Source organism: Perissodus microlepis, chromosome 7 (assembly GCF_051167445.1).
Source record: "Perissodus microlepis isolate ML-2025 ecotype Zambia chromosome 7, ASM5116744v1, whole genome shotgun sequence".
Classification (NCBI taxonomy): domain Eukaryota; kingdom Metazoa; phylum Chordata; class Actinopteri; order Cichliformes; family Cichlidae; genus Perissodus; species Perissodus microlepis.
This window is the reverse complement of record NC_140467.1, coordinates 56,452,664-56,469,388: the sequence shown is the minus strand read 5'-3', so window position 1 is coordinate 56,469,388 and position 16,725 is coordinate 56,452,664. Positions and strand designations below refer to the sequence as shown.

The following is a 16,725-nucleotide window of genomic DNA, read 5'->3' as shown; positions in this document are numbered from 1 at the left end:
GTGTAGTATAGTATGACAGACAGGAGCAAAAAAGGGAAGGGTCAACAGCCACACCAGAATGCGCCCTGGAACCAACAAGAGGGCAGCAGCATCCAGCGGGGAACAGTAGAGAGGGGAAACCCCTCCCTCCATGACCATATACCACAGGGGCCAAGGCTCAGCAAGCCCTCAGACCCAGGCCCAGCCATTCACACACACACACACACACACACACACACACACACACACACACACACACACACACACACACACACACACGGGCTGATTATGCATGATAGTTTATTTTTCCATAAAAATAAAATAAAAAATAAAAATAAACTTCAAATAGTTTATTTTAGGCAGAATCATCATTTTAATGGCGGCAACTCTTCCCAAGAGTGATACAGGTAAAATTCTTCAACGTGTGAGATTATCATCTCCTGTTTTTAGCATAGGAATATGATTTAACCATAGGTCTGAGAGCATGATGGAAAAATTGATACCTCCATATCAAATTTTACCTGTCTGTAGTGGAGTGGTAGTTGTGTTTGGAACTCTTTTGATATCTACATTTTGTTGGATTGCTGGTGCTAGTGGCTTGATAAAATTAACAAAAAGTGAAGGAGAAAGCTGGCAGCTCTGTCTGGTGCCCCTCTGTAGGTTGAAACTATGTACCAATTAATTAAGTCTTGTTCTTTAGGTAATGATGTATTAAATATCCAGCTTCTGATTAGTGGTATGATTCTTTTCTGTGTGAGAAATAGACACCAGTGCATGATCATTGATAGTGACAGGATGAATCTGAGTGTCTGTGTTATCCCTCATAATGGAGCTTCTAACTAAAAAGTGAGATTGTGAGTGGTGTACTGATGAAAAGGTGTAGTCCCCGAGAGTGGGGTGATGTGAACGGCAAACATTGCAAAGACCAAAATCACACATGTATTGTTTGAGAATGTTTGTAGACTGCCAGTTCAAGTTATGAAAAAAGGAGGGTTAATCAACATGTGGCCCATATTTACTAGTGATACACAGATCCATATTTTCAATATATAAATAAAGTATTATAAATATACCTTTTGGATCTGTAATAGCGTTGTGAATTTTATGTATTTTTTTGTTACGTAATATGGCTACGCCTCTTTGTTTCCAGTTGTTTCTCTGCCATTTAAGTTTAGCTTGGTCTGCGAGTCCTGCTTTTGGGTCCCACCCTTGCCTGCCACACAGAGAACCCTGACAGTGTGTTTACAGATGTTTTGTTCATACAGTATGAATCTCATGTAGAAAGGGAATGTCTGCCTGTAAGTCATTTAACCAGTTAGTAATTTTAAGCCACTTTTCCCTGGAACTAAGTCCACGTACATTCCATGCAACAAACATCAGTGTGGTCATGTTTAAACTAACTGGTGGTGTGCTAAATGTTTATTAAAGGTGTGTGTTTGTCGATCTATCTTGTATGGTTGTATGTTTCTGTGCTGTATATTGGTGTTTGTATGTGTATTGCTGTGTGTGTATGGCTGTGTATTTGATTAATCTGTATGTTTATGTGGCAAATTGGAGCACTGAGGACAGAGCATACATAATGCTGAGAGCAGAAAGAGAAGGGAAAATTTAAAAAATAGTTTTATAAATTAAATATTTCTAAAAGAAATTAAATACTTTTAAAACTATCTGCAGATGAGTTATATTGCTCTTTTTTCATTCTTTCAGTTATTTGTAAATTGAAGTGTGGCACCTTAGGGTTGAGCAAACTGCAGCATTCATACACTGTAGGTAGAAAACCACCTGAATAAAGCTCAGCTATTACAGTGGTGTTAAATAAATTAAATGCATAAAATAAAATAATTTAAATACATTTGTTAATTTGAATCTACAGAGAAGTCGCTGTCTCATTGTTTTGTATAATGAAATCTAAAATTCAACAAATATGGAGTTAATTATGCTATTTCCATTATGTATACATACCTACCTGTAAACTGGGTTTTGCATGAGATTTCGCAAGGTGGCTACGTGAACGCGTCCTAAGCCTACCTCAGCTGGCGACTGAATAATTAAATGTGATTGGTTCTTGCAGTGTCACTGTCATTACTGACCGCCAACCAATCCGGCCGCCGTTCCGTGACGTCAGGTTCTCCAGGAGTCTCCGTTTAACTCGATTCAAACTTCTACTCAGATTTGTTTCTGTGATGTGCGGCACGGAGAAGTGGCAGGCCAGTCTGTAAGCAGATTCAGCAGGCGCTAAGTTCACATGCCGATGTGGAATTAATTAGAATAGTCGTGTCAGTCCTACCTGAGCCATTTCATCTACTTTCTGACCCGAAGAAGAGTGTTGGCGGCCAGAAACGGACAAACGGTGTCCACGACAGACCTGACAGCCATCATGTCAGGTTTACAGCTAAAGGTAACGCTGAGTAACGCTTTTTTCATTCTTCACGCTTAGTTCAGTGATCACGGAGGCAAGAGTGCCAGAGTTAAAGGTAGTTAATACTACCTGTAGCCGACGGTAATTGCTTCAGTGCTTAACAGGTTCACTGGATTTTCCTGTTTGTCTTGTTTGCTTCTCCTCGATAAGTTAGCTAATACCTCAGGCTGGGTAGTTATCACACAAATGCTTCAACATAACCAGCAAAAAACGAGCCGGTTTCACACAGAAAAAGACCACAGCACCAGAGCTGTCTGAACTTCTTCGAGCTTGTTGTTGTGGCTACCTCATAGTTTCCCAGGCTTCAGCTTGGATTTTCTTTCTTTCTTTCTTTTTTTTAAAATTGCGTCCACTGACACTTATTTTAACAGCATTAAACGATTTAGCCATTTGTTAGCCTAGTTATTATAAAATCCTTTATTGAACGTTACTTTATCTTTAAAGCCCAACACCATCGCCTAGGACTTTGAAAAGTTCTTTTAGTTTTGATTGACAGAAGGTGTGGTGTGTCTGTTCCCGAGCAAAAAGCCATAGAGCTGAATAGCCTGGTAGTGCCTAACACAAAGGACACATCCTCAGCTTTTTTTTTTTTCTTTTTTGCGACTTGCTACAGCTGGAAGAATGAGTAATGATCAAGTAGTTATTATCGGATTACAATTACGCCGGGTGTTGTTTGGGAATTTGCTTCATATTTTAACTTTTCTGGGCTTTGTTATCACTGGCTATGATATAACCAGAGACACTGTAAGGATTCTGAATTGAAGTCTATCTAACAAAAAAGAAACAGAACTTCCTAGAAAAACATAAGCTTTTTATTTCATTGTGACCATTTAAATTAAATTTACATTTATAAAAGTGTCCAGAATATTTTTTTCAGAAGGCCATGCTGACTTAGAGGGCCATTCACTGAACCCTGGAACTACGTACTTGTGTAATCAACTTAAAATGCTGTGTCAGTTTTTCAGTTTAAATCTTCCCAGTTGTCCTGATCACAATTTGTTTGATCAGTAGCATCACAGAGGCTAATGATCAAACAAATTGCATTATTTTACATATCTTTACTTGTATGTCTAACTCAGACGTCCCTACCAATGCAGGACAGATGTGCATCACTCCATACAGAAAATATTGGGGTAGTGTGTACTATTTATGAACAAATACATTGTTGTATACATGGATAGCTATAGAAGAAAAATGTATAATTTGAGACAGTCTCTTTGTAGGATCATGAGAGCCTGCTGGAATATTCATACCAGAGTAATGAGTAAAGCACCATAGTGTACAGGTGTCAGACAGACGCTGTAAGGTAGTTTATGATAGAAATAGAAATGTTTTTGTTTGTTTGTCTCTTTGTTGAATTATAAATTAAATAGCAGTACAGATTAATGACAACCCATTCCCTCTAGATTATTTCACATAATACATACAGGCTTTCATTGGTTTACTGGGAGTGCTGTTCGGCCTTTTAGGACATTATGTGCTTGGATGGACCATGTGCTTGGTGTCAAAAACTGCAAGTTCTCTAGTGGTGAATTAAGGCTGGGTCCAAAAGGCAGCAGATTCCTGTAAACTCCATGTTAACGGTTTAATCCAAACAATGTTGGCCTCCGGACAGTTTCCCCCTTAGTATGAGGGTAATTTAAAAAAAAAAGTATTATTTATTTTTATATTATTAACTCCTGTTTTTATATGTGAGGAAGTTGGTTAAAAAATCCTTTGTACAGTTGGCACAAATTCCTTAAGTCAGGAATTACATTGGAAATTTATTCAGATTCCCATTGTGGTGACCCCTTGTGAATAAGGAATAAGCGAAATGTAGCTCTCATCCACCTGGATACTGTTGAGGCTTAAAGTTGTTGTGTGCCCTCGCTAATTAGCAGGTGTGCTCACACAGCCAGTTTTGGCTGATAGCATTTACTTTGCTAGATTTCATCTCTGCTAATTCGTTACTGAACTTGACCTTGGACAGTATTTGTGCTCCTTGTGCCCTATGAACCATTTATAATATTTGGCAAATAATATGGCCTAGTGTCCAGTACAGATGTTTCTGCATTAGTGTGGCTGACTGAAACTGTTATTTCACTAACTTGGCACTTATTTTAGATCAAATGTTTTGCCATTGTTTGAACAAAGCAATAGAAAGGAGTTCATGTTTTCATAGAGGTATAAACGTATCCTGAAACTCATAATGGGAGATTGGAATGAAAGATTTGTCTTTAGTAAGGCTCACTAGTTTTTGCCCATAAGAGGGAGCCATTGTGTCATTCGCTGTTGTTGATGCAGTGTTGGTCCAGATCGATGCTTTTGGTTAACAGCCTTATCAGTTTTTTTCTGTTTAGCCAGGTGATGATTTTCATTTCACTTTGGCTGCACCAATCAGGTCATTTTAAACTAATTTCATTGATTCAGATGAAATTACATTATATAGTTTAGTGTAATTGCATCTCCTAATTGTTCGTCTTTGTACTGCTGATGGTTTTCCAAGTTCTTCTCAGTAGCATTGGCCTGTGTCGCTGTGCTTTTCTTTACTGCTAGAATTAGCTACAATCACAATACCCAAAGTTCACATGCTAGATAAAATGGAAATGCAGTAGCCTGAATTTGATAACTTTTGCCAACAACAGATGTGAAAGAAAGTTAAGACAGTGGCAACAAAAGATTGAAAAAGTTGTATAATAATGATGATGATAGACTTCCTTGACAACTTGCTACAAACTAAACAGGCATCAGGTCAGTAACCATACTGTAGTATTTAAAAAAAAAAAAAAAAAAAAAAGTTGTATGAAGTCTTTCTAATACCAAAATCTGAAGAAGAACGAAGAAGAATACCTCTTCCCTCTAAAAACAACATGGCAGCCCAGCTTCTGTTTGAGTTGCATCTGAACATTCAAACACTTCATACCTACTGTCACACCTACTGCTTCCCCAAATCACTTGTTATGTACACATATTTCTGTTTAAAGGAAGTAATCAAGAAAAACAACCGATTCCTAAGAAGGGAAAACCTAAAATAGGAGACATTGGCATGTTTACATCATACATTTAGGACTGAATATCCTTAATTAACAGTCACACCAATAAGAGACTGAAACTGTGTTATTGTCTTACAGAATGGGAATCTGAAGAATCTGGAAGAGTGGGATATTCTTGACCCAGAGTTTCAGCAGCGTTTGGAAGCTGCTCGATCAGTGCTCCGGCAGCAGATCCAGCGGGAGCTGAAGATCAAGGAGGCAGCCGAGAGGCTGCGACGGGCAGTCACCAACCGCAAGAGTGCAGCTGATGTGGAGGGCCAACTTAAGGCCTCAACCCGCAAGCTGGAGAAGCTGCACTGGGAACTGCAGGAACTCAACGCAAGGTCTATGGCCACACAGAAAGACAGTGCCATAGGTAACAAAATCTTTTTTTCCTTCATGTAGAAGGAGGAAAACCAGTAAGAGTACAAGTCCATTTGTTTCACAGGTTCTGTTGCATTTAACAAACAGAAGACAAGATCTTAAAAAAGGGGGGCTAGAACAAGGTCAGCAGAATTCCAATACAAACCCAGATCCAGTTTCTTAACATAGGTTTGACTGTTGCTGACTCGTGTTACGGATGTTAATTAGAGAGAACAAAAAGGGAGTCAAACTGTTAACTTTGTCAGTATCTCATTTCTGTTGCTAGTTTTCACCCTTTTTGAGGTTACAAGAGCTGGATCCTGTTTTCCATTGAAGCCAGTATAAAACATTGGGGTTTTATAAGACCAGAATGGATAAAAGCTACCATCATCCTTGAGTCACACTCCAACATTTTCCTATATAAATTGATTCACATAAAACTTTTTATACAAATAATTAGGACTTTGGTTGAAACCACCACACTGTAAATGACTTGTGTTGGTATATTATGAAAACTATATTTTATATGTATATATGCACTTTGCCCTAAACCTCCAGGTTCATTGATTAAGGTTAATCTTTAATATACTGGTTAAAAATAAATAAAGCAGCAGTGCAGTCCTGTTGTCAGATATTCACATGGTGACAGAAAACATGAGGTATAAATTGTTGGAGAGAGGGAGGGAAAGAAATGCACGATTTTGTAACACTTCAGACAATCTATTGTTGTAGGACCTTGACCTTACAATAGAAAGTGCCTTGAAGCAGCTGTTGATGTGATTTTTGATGCTATATAAATAAAATAAAATTCAATAAAAATGCATCAGTGATGGCAGTAAAGGGCGCTGCAGCACACACAAGCTGTTATATGTGGATGTCAGCTGGGCTGCACTGCTACCCACAGAGAGCATAATGTTTAGAAACCTTTCCATCTGCCCCTGGCTGCCTCCATGGGGACTGCAGATTGAAAATTTGATTCATTACCCTTCTTTTTCTGTGAGAAGAATGGTTTCTTTACATAATGTCATAAACTAAGCAAAATCCCAATATGCTTAAATCAGAAAAATTCTAAGCAGTGTATATAGGCCCCCCAGACAGGACACGTCAGGGATGCTGTGTTATATGCTGTATTTGTCTTAACCACCACTTTTCTAAGGCCACTATACTATACAGAGATAAATCACTTGATCTGAAGCTGGTATCCATCTTATATTTATCTTATTTGGATCCTAACCCTTTATACAGCCTGTATGTTTTGTTTTTTCCATGCAGGTCACTTAGAGGAAGAAGAAAACCTGTCAGGAGAGACATGTCAGTGGGAAGAGGTCACATCACCACTGGACAGTCGAGTCAGAACACTGAAGAAACAACTTACCATGGAGACCAAGGTCAAACAGGGTGCTGAGAACATGATCCAGACTTACACTAATGGCTCATTTAAGGTATTATACAACATGACCTAATTTATGCATAACACAACACACAAAGCCTCACGAGTACAGAACCCACTTTACACTCTCTCTGAGTGGCTCATGTGGTAAATTGCTGTTCCATGTCAAACTTTTACAGTAACTGAATACATTATTAAGAGGAGGATTAGACTTATAGCACTTTGCCAGATGCCTTTATGAATTAGAATTTCTCACTGTGCAGAATAGTTTGTATTTTTGTTAACAAGGTTCTGCCTTTCTTTATAACTACTCTTTATGAAGTCATTTAGAGATGTTACTTCCAATTTAAAACTTTTATACATTTAAAGTTCGAAGTAAGGCATTCTTATGCAGACATTTTGACATATTAGAGAAGGGGAATGGACAGCCTGGGCATAGACCAGGCTAATTATCAGTCTAATCATCAGGCTAATTATCAGGCTGTTGAAGGCAAAGAGGGAACTAATACTGTTAAGCACCGTGTGTAAATCCTTTTGGAATGACTTAGTTTCTTGTATAAACTGGATAGAGAACATTATACCATCTGAGCTAAATCAAAATGACAGATCAAATAGTGCGCCTAACATATATCCCAGTTCTAAGCTTTCCTGAAAAAGTAAACTTCCCCTATAGTGTGTGTGTGTGTGTGTGTGACCTTTAAGTTACTTTCTTTCTCTTGATCGGAAGTTCTGTGTTGGTTTGTAATTGTTTGTTTTATTTTCCAGGACAGAAAGATGCTCTCTGCAGCCCAGCAGATGTTGCGGGACAGTCGTACTAAAATAGAGCTGCTGCGCATGCAGATTGTTAAAGTCAGTCAAGCCAGAGATGGAGAGGAAGATGGCAAATATGGTAAATCTTATCACTCACACATGTACTGTTCTTGTCTGGGCAGTGTTTTCACTGCAAATATCTTATACTGACAGTTTGTCTTCAGTATGTTTCAATAAACAAAATGAATGTGAAACATAATGGATCAAAAATGACTTGAAAAAATATAAAATTTATATTGAATGCAAATGAATTTGTATTCTGTTCTGTGTCTTAAGGTCTTAAGTAGTTGGAGTGTGCTTAGATGTTATGGAAATGTCTGTGAAGGTTCTTAGTCATCCAGGTCATCGTAGTCTAAGGAGCTTGGAAAGAAAAGCATTTGGACTTCTTTAAGTTAGGTTAGAGTCCCAGACCTAGCCACACACTTAGACACAAACTGGTTCATCCCAAAGACAAAACCCCCAAACACAAAATTAACAACGTAGTGTATGCGGTGCAGTGTAGTGAGGAATGCTCAGACCTCTACATTGGAGAGACCAAACAGCCACTTCATAAACGCATCTCACAACATGGAAAAGCCACCTCAACAGGACAAGACTCAGCTGTTCATCTGCATCTAAAGGTCAAAGGTCATTATTTTGAGGATGCCACTGTTAAAGTTTAGGACAGAGAAGACAGATGGTTTGAGATAAGTGAAAGAAGCCATCTATGTCCACTGTGAACGGCTCTCTTTGAACAGAGGGCGGTGCTTACGACATCAGCTGTCTGCCATCTATAATCCAGTTTTGAGATCCCTTCCCAGATGCCTTAATGCCCACTCACATCCTGGGTCATTTGATCTCAGTAAATCACATGATAAGGTGGGGCTACGTCTCACAATGGGTTCACCTGAAACCTTCGCTGATTGTGAACCACACCCATTTTCAGACCTTGGCTCAAGTAATTATGCAGAGGATCAATGGGGGGTCCATGATCCTCTTGGGGACTCTCCATCAATTGCTCTTAGAGCTGAAGAAGCTTCTCGGATGAGAGGTGAAACGTCCTAAAACAACTTAAAGAAGTCCAGATGCTTTTCTTTCCAAGTTCCTTAGACATGTTATGGAAATTTAAAGTTCATCAGTGATGACTAGTGAGCTGATCTCATGACAACTACACAAATTTTATCTTCTGAACAAGACCATAAGATGCAGTTGAAAAATCCATTAAAAAGAGAGTACTATTGTGTTTGTCACAGGACCGAGAAATCAACCCCAAATTAAGACTGTCCACTGTGGTTCTCACTTTTGAGATGGTGTTTTCATCTTGGAACTTCTTACAGTGTTATGATAGCGTTTAGGGCCAAAGGTGTCACTAAATGGCTTCAATAGGAAAGAATTTATAATGCACGCAATATGCACACAATTGTTTCTCGTGAAATGCAATAATTGATATTTTACTAATTTTAGTACAGTGGTGATTACTGGTGGTGGTGGTGACTGTTTTGTTCATCTGCACTAAGGTCACTCTATGGAGATGATCAGTCCTGTGGAGCTGCGAGTTGCTGAATTAATTCACCACATGAAGATTGAATCAGCTGTAGCAGAAGGAGCCAAAAATGTGGTGAAGCAACTGAGCGGGCATAAAGTCCAGGACCGCCGAATACTTGCAGAAGTGGGTACCAGCTGGAATGTCTTCACTTTCACCAACCTAACAGCTACAACAAGAACACGATGGCTATAAATAATTAGAATGAACATTTTTGAACTACAATTGAGTTCAAGGTGACCTTCACAATATATTCCACATTATGTAGAACTGCCCTGGGATGGCTGTGGCTCGAGTGGTAGAGCAGGTGATCTACCAATCAAAGTCAATCCCTGCTCCTAGATACTAAAGCCTGAATTGCCTCTGATGCATTCATAAATGTGTATGTGTGTGAATGTTTGTTAAATGCACTTTGCTGTATGTGTGGTTTGAGTGCTCAAATTGAGTTGAGAGGTGCTATAGAAAAACCAATCCATTCACTATTTGCCTTGATTTATTTGAGCAATATCTCTAAAATTAGAAGCATCCTTTGTCAGGGTGATACTGAAGCACACATATACATGTTTTTTTGTCATTTAAAACACTTGTGGTCAGTTTAATGTTAGATTAGATTAAACTACTTTTGTTTAGTAGTTTTTAAGTGAACCCAAACAATTGGGTATTACTGGTTTTTCAAATTGTGTTCACATTTACAGTCTATGTCTATGTACAGCTCAAGTTTTTATGATATTTTTGCATAGTGAGCAGATTACAATACACATTTCCAAATTTCAGTGCGTAATTATAAATCTGATTACATGCATACATACAGATTTGAGATATAATCTTATGAACTCCATATGTTTGCAATTAATTGCAACATAATTATTAATATTGTTGCATCAGAGATTGCATTTCTGTATCCTTCAGGCCCAGGCGCGAATGCAGGAGTCATCTCAAAAGGTGGATTTGTTGCGTCTCTCGTTGGAGAGACGTTTATGTGGGCTGGCTCATGATCATCCCACACATGCTACCATTAAAGAGGCTTTAATGGTAGGCACCTCACCTTCTTACGGCACTCCAAAGAAACACTCCCAGGCTCCAGCCTCTTCCTTATCTTCATCCTTCTTCAAACCAGCCAGTCTAACAGGTTGTTTAAGTCTGCTAGTCTCTTTTAAAAGCAAAATTTTGATAGTCATTTTATTAAATAACCATTCATAACAACATTTAATTTTTTAAAATTTTTTTTTTTTTTTACCTGAAGCAGCTTTCCATTGAATTTTCAGTAATGTTATCCCAAGTAAGAACTAATGACTGAAACGCTTTTCCTTAGGTCGTTTGGAGGTATGTTTGATGGGTTGCCAGGACCTGTTGGAGTCAGTTCCAGGCCGTAGTTGTGTGACCAGTGTCTCAACCACCTCTGGGAGCATCTCGGATATGAAGTCTCTGAAGGTACGAACCGGACGCAGTGCCAAGGCTGAAGACATTTCCTGTAAGTCAACTTTTTTTTTTTTTTTTTTAAGACCTTTTATTTTTCTTTGTGTCATAAAATGCAAAAATCCAGTAATGGACACTTAAACTAACAAGTAATTGGTTTCAGAAATGGTAAAACTGACAAGACAAACATTTTTGTATTTCAATACAAACCTGAAGTTGTAGTCGAGTATTAGCTACATTTCCATTAGATTCCATTAGATATTTTGTCCCAGTAACTGAAAGGTTCTTTCAGACTGTTGGTTATCTGGATCTACATGTCTATCTCTCTGTGTAACCCCTGCGACAGGCTTGCAACCTCTCTAGGGTGTTTCCCGCCTGTCGCCCCATTGTAACTGGGAGGGGCTGGATTAAGTGGAAGAGAATGAATGGATGGACTGCACACAAAACAAACTACTCCTGTCCATTAGGTAGCTGTGCTGGCGGGCGTGATGCACCTGCACGGCATCCTTAATCACCGCAGACCACGCCCGCCTAGTTAAAAACACGGGGACTCAGGGGTTGGGGAGTGTTGTGGTGTGACAAATATTGAATAAAATGGCTCAAACCTATGATCCCTGGACCCGCCGTGTCTCATTCACACCACAGTAGCTATTATAGGAATTATTGTGACACAGTTCTGTACCAACTGTAAGTGTGTTATGCTACAGTTGGTGGTGATTTACTGCTTTTCAAAAGAAAAAAAGAGATGAACAAAAGCAGCAACGCAGATTCAAAACACTTGAAGGATACACAAAAACAATCAGAATCAGAATACTTTATTGATCTCTAGGGGAAATTATGTTGGTTACAGTGCTCCAGTACAAACAGTAACAAAAACAGACAATAAAAGTAAGAAATACAGACAGGCTCAAGGTTTTTTCCACCAAAATTGCAGGACTGAAAATAAGCAAAAGTATTTTACAAGCTCTGTAGACATGGCCAAATCTTTGCACCATTTTAATTTCAGTCAGCTTCCAGCCACTCAGAAATGTTTGGATCGTGGCAGTCTTGTGGGTTCTGCTGCCTCTTTAACTCTGCAGACCCCACCCAAGAGTTACTGAAGTTTAGGAGCATTTCCGTGGGTAACATAATTCATACTAAAAGTAGTTTTAATCCTGGTCCTCATGACCATGATCTAAATTATTTAAATTTCCTAGTTCCTCGCGGAGACATTCATCTTTGAAGACTTGATAATATGAGTCTATTTCTTACTGAGGTAGATGTTTCTCCGTATACAGTTTGAAAGATTTCTAAATTGCTTGTTTTCCTGTTTTTATGACATTAGGTCTAAGAAATGTAGTAAGCCCTGAATTTATGGTAACTGACAGGTTTTCGTTTTGATTAGTTTTCTGACTGCATCTGTTTTCTTTGTTTTTCAGTGGAGATAAGTGCAGTGCTGAAGGTTGACAACAGAGTAGTGGGGCGCACACAGTGGAGACAGCTGGGCAAAGAGGCCTGGGGCCAGAGCTTCAGCATTGAACTAGAACGGGTCAGTGGCTGCCATGTACTTGCTTTAAGGATCATTTCAAATCATCACTAATATATTATGACAGCGTTAAATTAGTTAGGTTTCAGACTACACATGCATGCAAATAGGTTATCCTCTGTCAAGAACAACGCAGCTTTGAAGAAAGTGATTTGCACCTGCACCAAAATTCAGTTGATTGTGTCTTTGTCCATTCTCTATCGCTTCACCAATTTCAGGGGATTTGGCTTGGTAGTTTTCTTTGTTTTATGAAGGAAAAAAAATCTTGTTCACAGACAGCATGGGATCTCAGCTTGGTGAAGGAAAGAAGAATCTTTTATCCTCAGATTCACAGCATGGGCTTATTCTTCTCCAACTCCACAGTTCACTTATTTTCTTCTTAGCGACTGCTGGAGTAGCCTTCAATGTGTCGCTTTTTAATATTAACGATATTTATTCTCATCAAATTTAGTTTTAGCTCCCTTTAAACCAACTTTGTTCTGATTTACAGAGACTACATTACAAACTGGAATAACATGAAAAATAGTTTAAAAAAGTAGTTGTTGCCCATTCTTTCTCTATAAAGAAAGTTTGAACCTTTTGTTTCCAGTGTTTCTGTATTTATTTTATTATAAAAGGTGAGTGTATCCAGAAAAGTAGAACTGCTTATTTATTTATATAAAGCCAATTTTTGTTTAGTGAATCAAGGCAAAAATCCTGATAATTCAACTCACTGTATTTTTCTTGCAACTGTCATTCTGTAAACAAATTTGTCCTTGTGAAGAGTCGAATTTCAGACATCATTTTAGAAGCAGAATGTGTAAAAGTAACTTTTTGTATAATGTTTAGGACAAGAATTCACACACTGTTTTCCTTTGCGGTCAGAGATATTGTATAACCTCTTCATACTAGGTTAGCTACTAGTACACATCCGAACCTACTTAAGAAAGGTTTATCTATAAGTCACTTTTTTGAGATTGATGTGATCATACCAAACCACAGAGGGCTTTAAAGAAAGAGCGGTAGAGATCAAAATTTTTTGCAAGTGGATATCCTCTTGATTGGGTGGAACTAGTATAAAATTGTGCTGTTAAAAGTTTTTATTCATATTTATTATCTAGTAGTCAGAAGAAACGAAAAAGAATTTCTGTTACTTGTGTAAATACTAATTCCTCCCAGAGTCGGATTGTGAGGTCTTTTTTTTTTTTCCCGAGGCACTGGCACATATAAAAATCGGATCCCGAACTGACTCAGACCTGAAATCATGCTGATTTTGTGTCTAACAAAACACAAGATAGTCAGCCATGTCAGAGTCCTCTTGTAAATAATTCCCCTCTCGCCCCTGTGGGCGGTCTTTTGTTCCTTCAAGCTTGGGTCCTCTACCAGAGGCCTGCGAGTTTGAGGGTCCCGTGGGGTATCTTTCCTGTTCCTAGGACTGCGCTCTTGTGGACAGAGATCTTAGATTTTGTTCCTGGGATCTGTTGGAGCTACTCGCCTAGTTTGGGAGTCACCGCACCTAGTGCTCCGATTACCACTGGGACCACTGTTACCTTCACCTTCCACATTTTCTCAAGCTCTTCTCTGAGCCCTTGGTACTTCTCAAGCTTCTCGTGTTCCTTTTTCCTGATGTTGCTCGTTACATCTGTCACTACGGCCGTCGTCCTCTACCATGTCCAGTTGGGTAGCCATCACTATTTTGTCCGTCTGTATCTGGAAGTCCCACAGGATCTTAGCTTGGTCATTCTGGACCGGGGCGTCTCCCATTTTGACCTCGGGACTTCCAGGCTATAGTCTGCACAGATGTTTCTGTATACTCTGCCGGCCACTTGGTTATGGCGTTCCATTTGTGCTGGATTGTCTCAGGGGTAACTTTACACAGCCTGCACCTGGGGTCTTGCCTGGTATAGACCCCAGCCTCTATGGCTCTTGTGATTAGAGCTTGTTCCTGTGCTACCATGATTAAGATAAGATAACCTTTGTTAGTCGCACGCGTGGGAAATTTGTTTTGTTACAGCAGTGCACAGTGCAAAGTTACATAGAAAAATTAGAAAAAAAAACCCCCATTGGAATAAGATATCAATAAGATACTGTACACAATAGAATAGAATAAAATAAAATACTATATACAATTGAATAAAATAGAATACAAATGCTATATACAATTGAGTATAATACAACGATCCCAGAAAAGAGTATTGCACTTAGTGTTATTGCGCATGTGTGGATGTGTGTGTTTGATCAGTTGAAGTCTTTGTTGTGGAGTCTGACAGCAGTGGGGAGGAAAGACCTGTGAAATCTCTCCGTTCCACATCGTGGGTGTCGCAGCCTGCCACTGAAGGAGCTGCTCAGTGCTGTCAGAGTCTCCTGCATGGGGTGGGAGATGTTGTCCAATAGGGATGACAGCTTAGCCACCTTTCTCCTGTCACTCACCACCTCCACTGGGTCCAGAGGGCATCCTAGAACAGAGCTGGGCCTCCGGATCAGCCTGTTTAGTCTCTTCCTTTCCCCAGCAGAGATGCTGCCACCCCAGCAGACCACACCGTAAAAGATGGCTGATGCCACCACAGAGTCATAGAAGGTCTTCAGGAGTGGGCCCTTCACTCCAAAAGACCTGAGTCTCCACAGCAGGTACAGCCTGCTCTGCCCTTTCCTGTTAGTGCCTCTGTGCTGTCGTTCAATTTAGTGTTGTCCAGCCACTGGTACGATTTCGGGATGTCAGCCACTTCCTGTATCTTCCGGTGGTATATACCATGCAGGGACCTGTCCTTCCATGATGGTTCTTCCTCTTGCTCCTCTTTCTTGCATTTCTGCTGCCTGAGTTAGTCAGTCGTGGACATCTTTTTGCTGATGAACTTGTGGATGTTCGTTGTCTCGATGTTCGTTGTGGATGTTCGTTAGGGGTGCTTCCCCTAGTCTGCATGCCAAATATCCTTGGGCAAGATACTAACCCCAAATTGCTCTCCGGTGCATCCATCGGAGTATGAATGTGTGTGAATGTTAGCTATAAAAGCACTTAGAAAAATGTGCTTGTGCGAATGGGTGTGAATGGGTGAATGCACTAGTTGTGTAAAGCGCTTTGAGTGCTCAGATGAGTAGAAAAGCGCTATATAAGAACCAGTCCATTTACCATTTACCATCTCATCCTGGGCTGTGGGGCTGACACTCACCAGTCCCCAGCCTCCTTCCTTTCGATTAGCATACAGTCTCAGGGTGCTGGACTTGGGGTGAAACCCTCAATGCATGGTAAGGAGCTTCCTTGTCTTGATGTTAGTGCCTTCCGTCTCTTCCTTTGGGCAGCTTATTATCTCAGCAGGGTACCTGATCACGGGCAGGGCGTAGGTGTTGGTAGCATGGATCTTATTCTTACTGTTCACCTGACTTCTCAGCACTTGCCTGACCCTCTGTGTTTTTGTTGCAGCTTTTCTAGCAGCCTCTTCATGGTTCGCATTTGCTTGTGGTCTTACCAGGTACTTGTAGTTGTTCTCAGTGTTGGCAATGTTGCCTTCCGATAGTTTGATCCCTTCATTTCTGACTACACTTCTCCAATCTGAACGACATGTCCTTGCTGGAGATGCTGGTGGTGTGAATCGATGTCTCATTCACTCTTGGCATACAGCTTGATGTCATCCATGTAGGGTAGGTGGCTGACAATTGCTCCATTCTGTAGTCGGTACCCGTAGGTAATCTTGTCAATGATCTCACTGACGGGTTCAGGCTTATGCAAAACACCACTGGGGACAGAACATCTTCTTGGTAGATCCCCACACTTGATGGCGACCTGTTTTATGGGCTTCAAGTTGGCCTCTAGTGTCATACGCAACATCCCCATTGAGTTCCTGGTGAAGGCTCTGAGGGTCCTGTTGATCTTGTACTGTTCAAGGCATTCGAGGTGTGGGTCATTGAGTCATAGGCCTTCTTGTAATCAATCCAGGAAGTGCACAGGTTGGTCATTCTAGTCTTTCAGTCTCAGGCGACTACTCTGTCTACCCTTAGCTGGTCTTTTGCCCCTCTGGTATTCTTGCCAATTCCTTTCTGTGCCCCACTCATGTATTGAGCCATGTGCCTGTTCAGCTTAGCTGCTTTGATGCCTGACAGCAGCTTCCATGTGGTACTGAGGCAGGTTATTGGCTGGTATTTGGATGGGACTGGTCCCTTCTGGGGGTCCTTGGGGATCAGGACTGTCCGGCCTTCAGTAAGCCATTCTGGGTGTCTCTCATCGACTAGCAGCTGTTTCATTTGTACTGCCAGATGCTCATGCAGTGCAGTGAGCTTCTTCAGCCAGTAGGCATGAACCATGTCGGGGGCTGGTGG

General features: G+C 40.2%; 1 protein-coding gene across 1 annotated transcript in view; it reads left to right on the top strand.

Moving 5' to 3' along the window:
• Positions 1–2,106: 2,106 nt before the first annotated feature.
• pkn3 (protein kinase N3) overlaps positions 2,107–16,725 on the top strand; it is a 34,101-nt gene continuing 19,482 nt past the window's right edge. The window contains exons 1-8 of the mRNA XM_084936157.1: positions 2,107–2,377; positions 5,509–5,785; positions 7,045–7,214; positions 7,928–8,051; positions 9,469–9,620; positions 10,404–10,623; positions 10,807–10,965; positions 12,329–12,438. Of these exons, the coding sequence (XP_084792283.1) occupies positions 2,357–2,377; positions 5,509–5,785; positions 7,045–7,214; positions 7,928–8,051; positions 9,469–9,620; positions 10,404–10,623; positions 10,807–10,965; positions 12,329–12,438 (1,233 nt within the window). The 5' untranslated portion in view covers positions 2,107–2,356. The remainder of the gene's footprint in view (positions 2,378–5,508; positions 5,786–7,044; positions 7,215–7,927; positions 8,052–9,468; positions 9,621–10,403; positions 10,624–10,806; positions 10,966–12,328; positions 12,439–16,725) is intronic.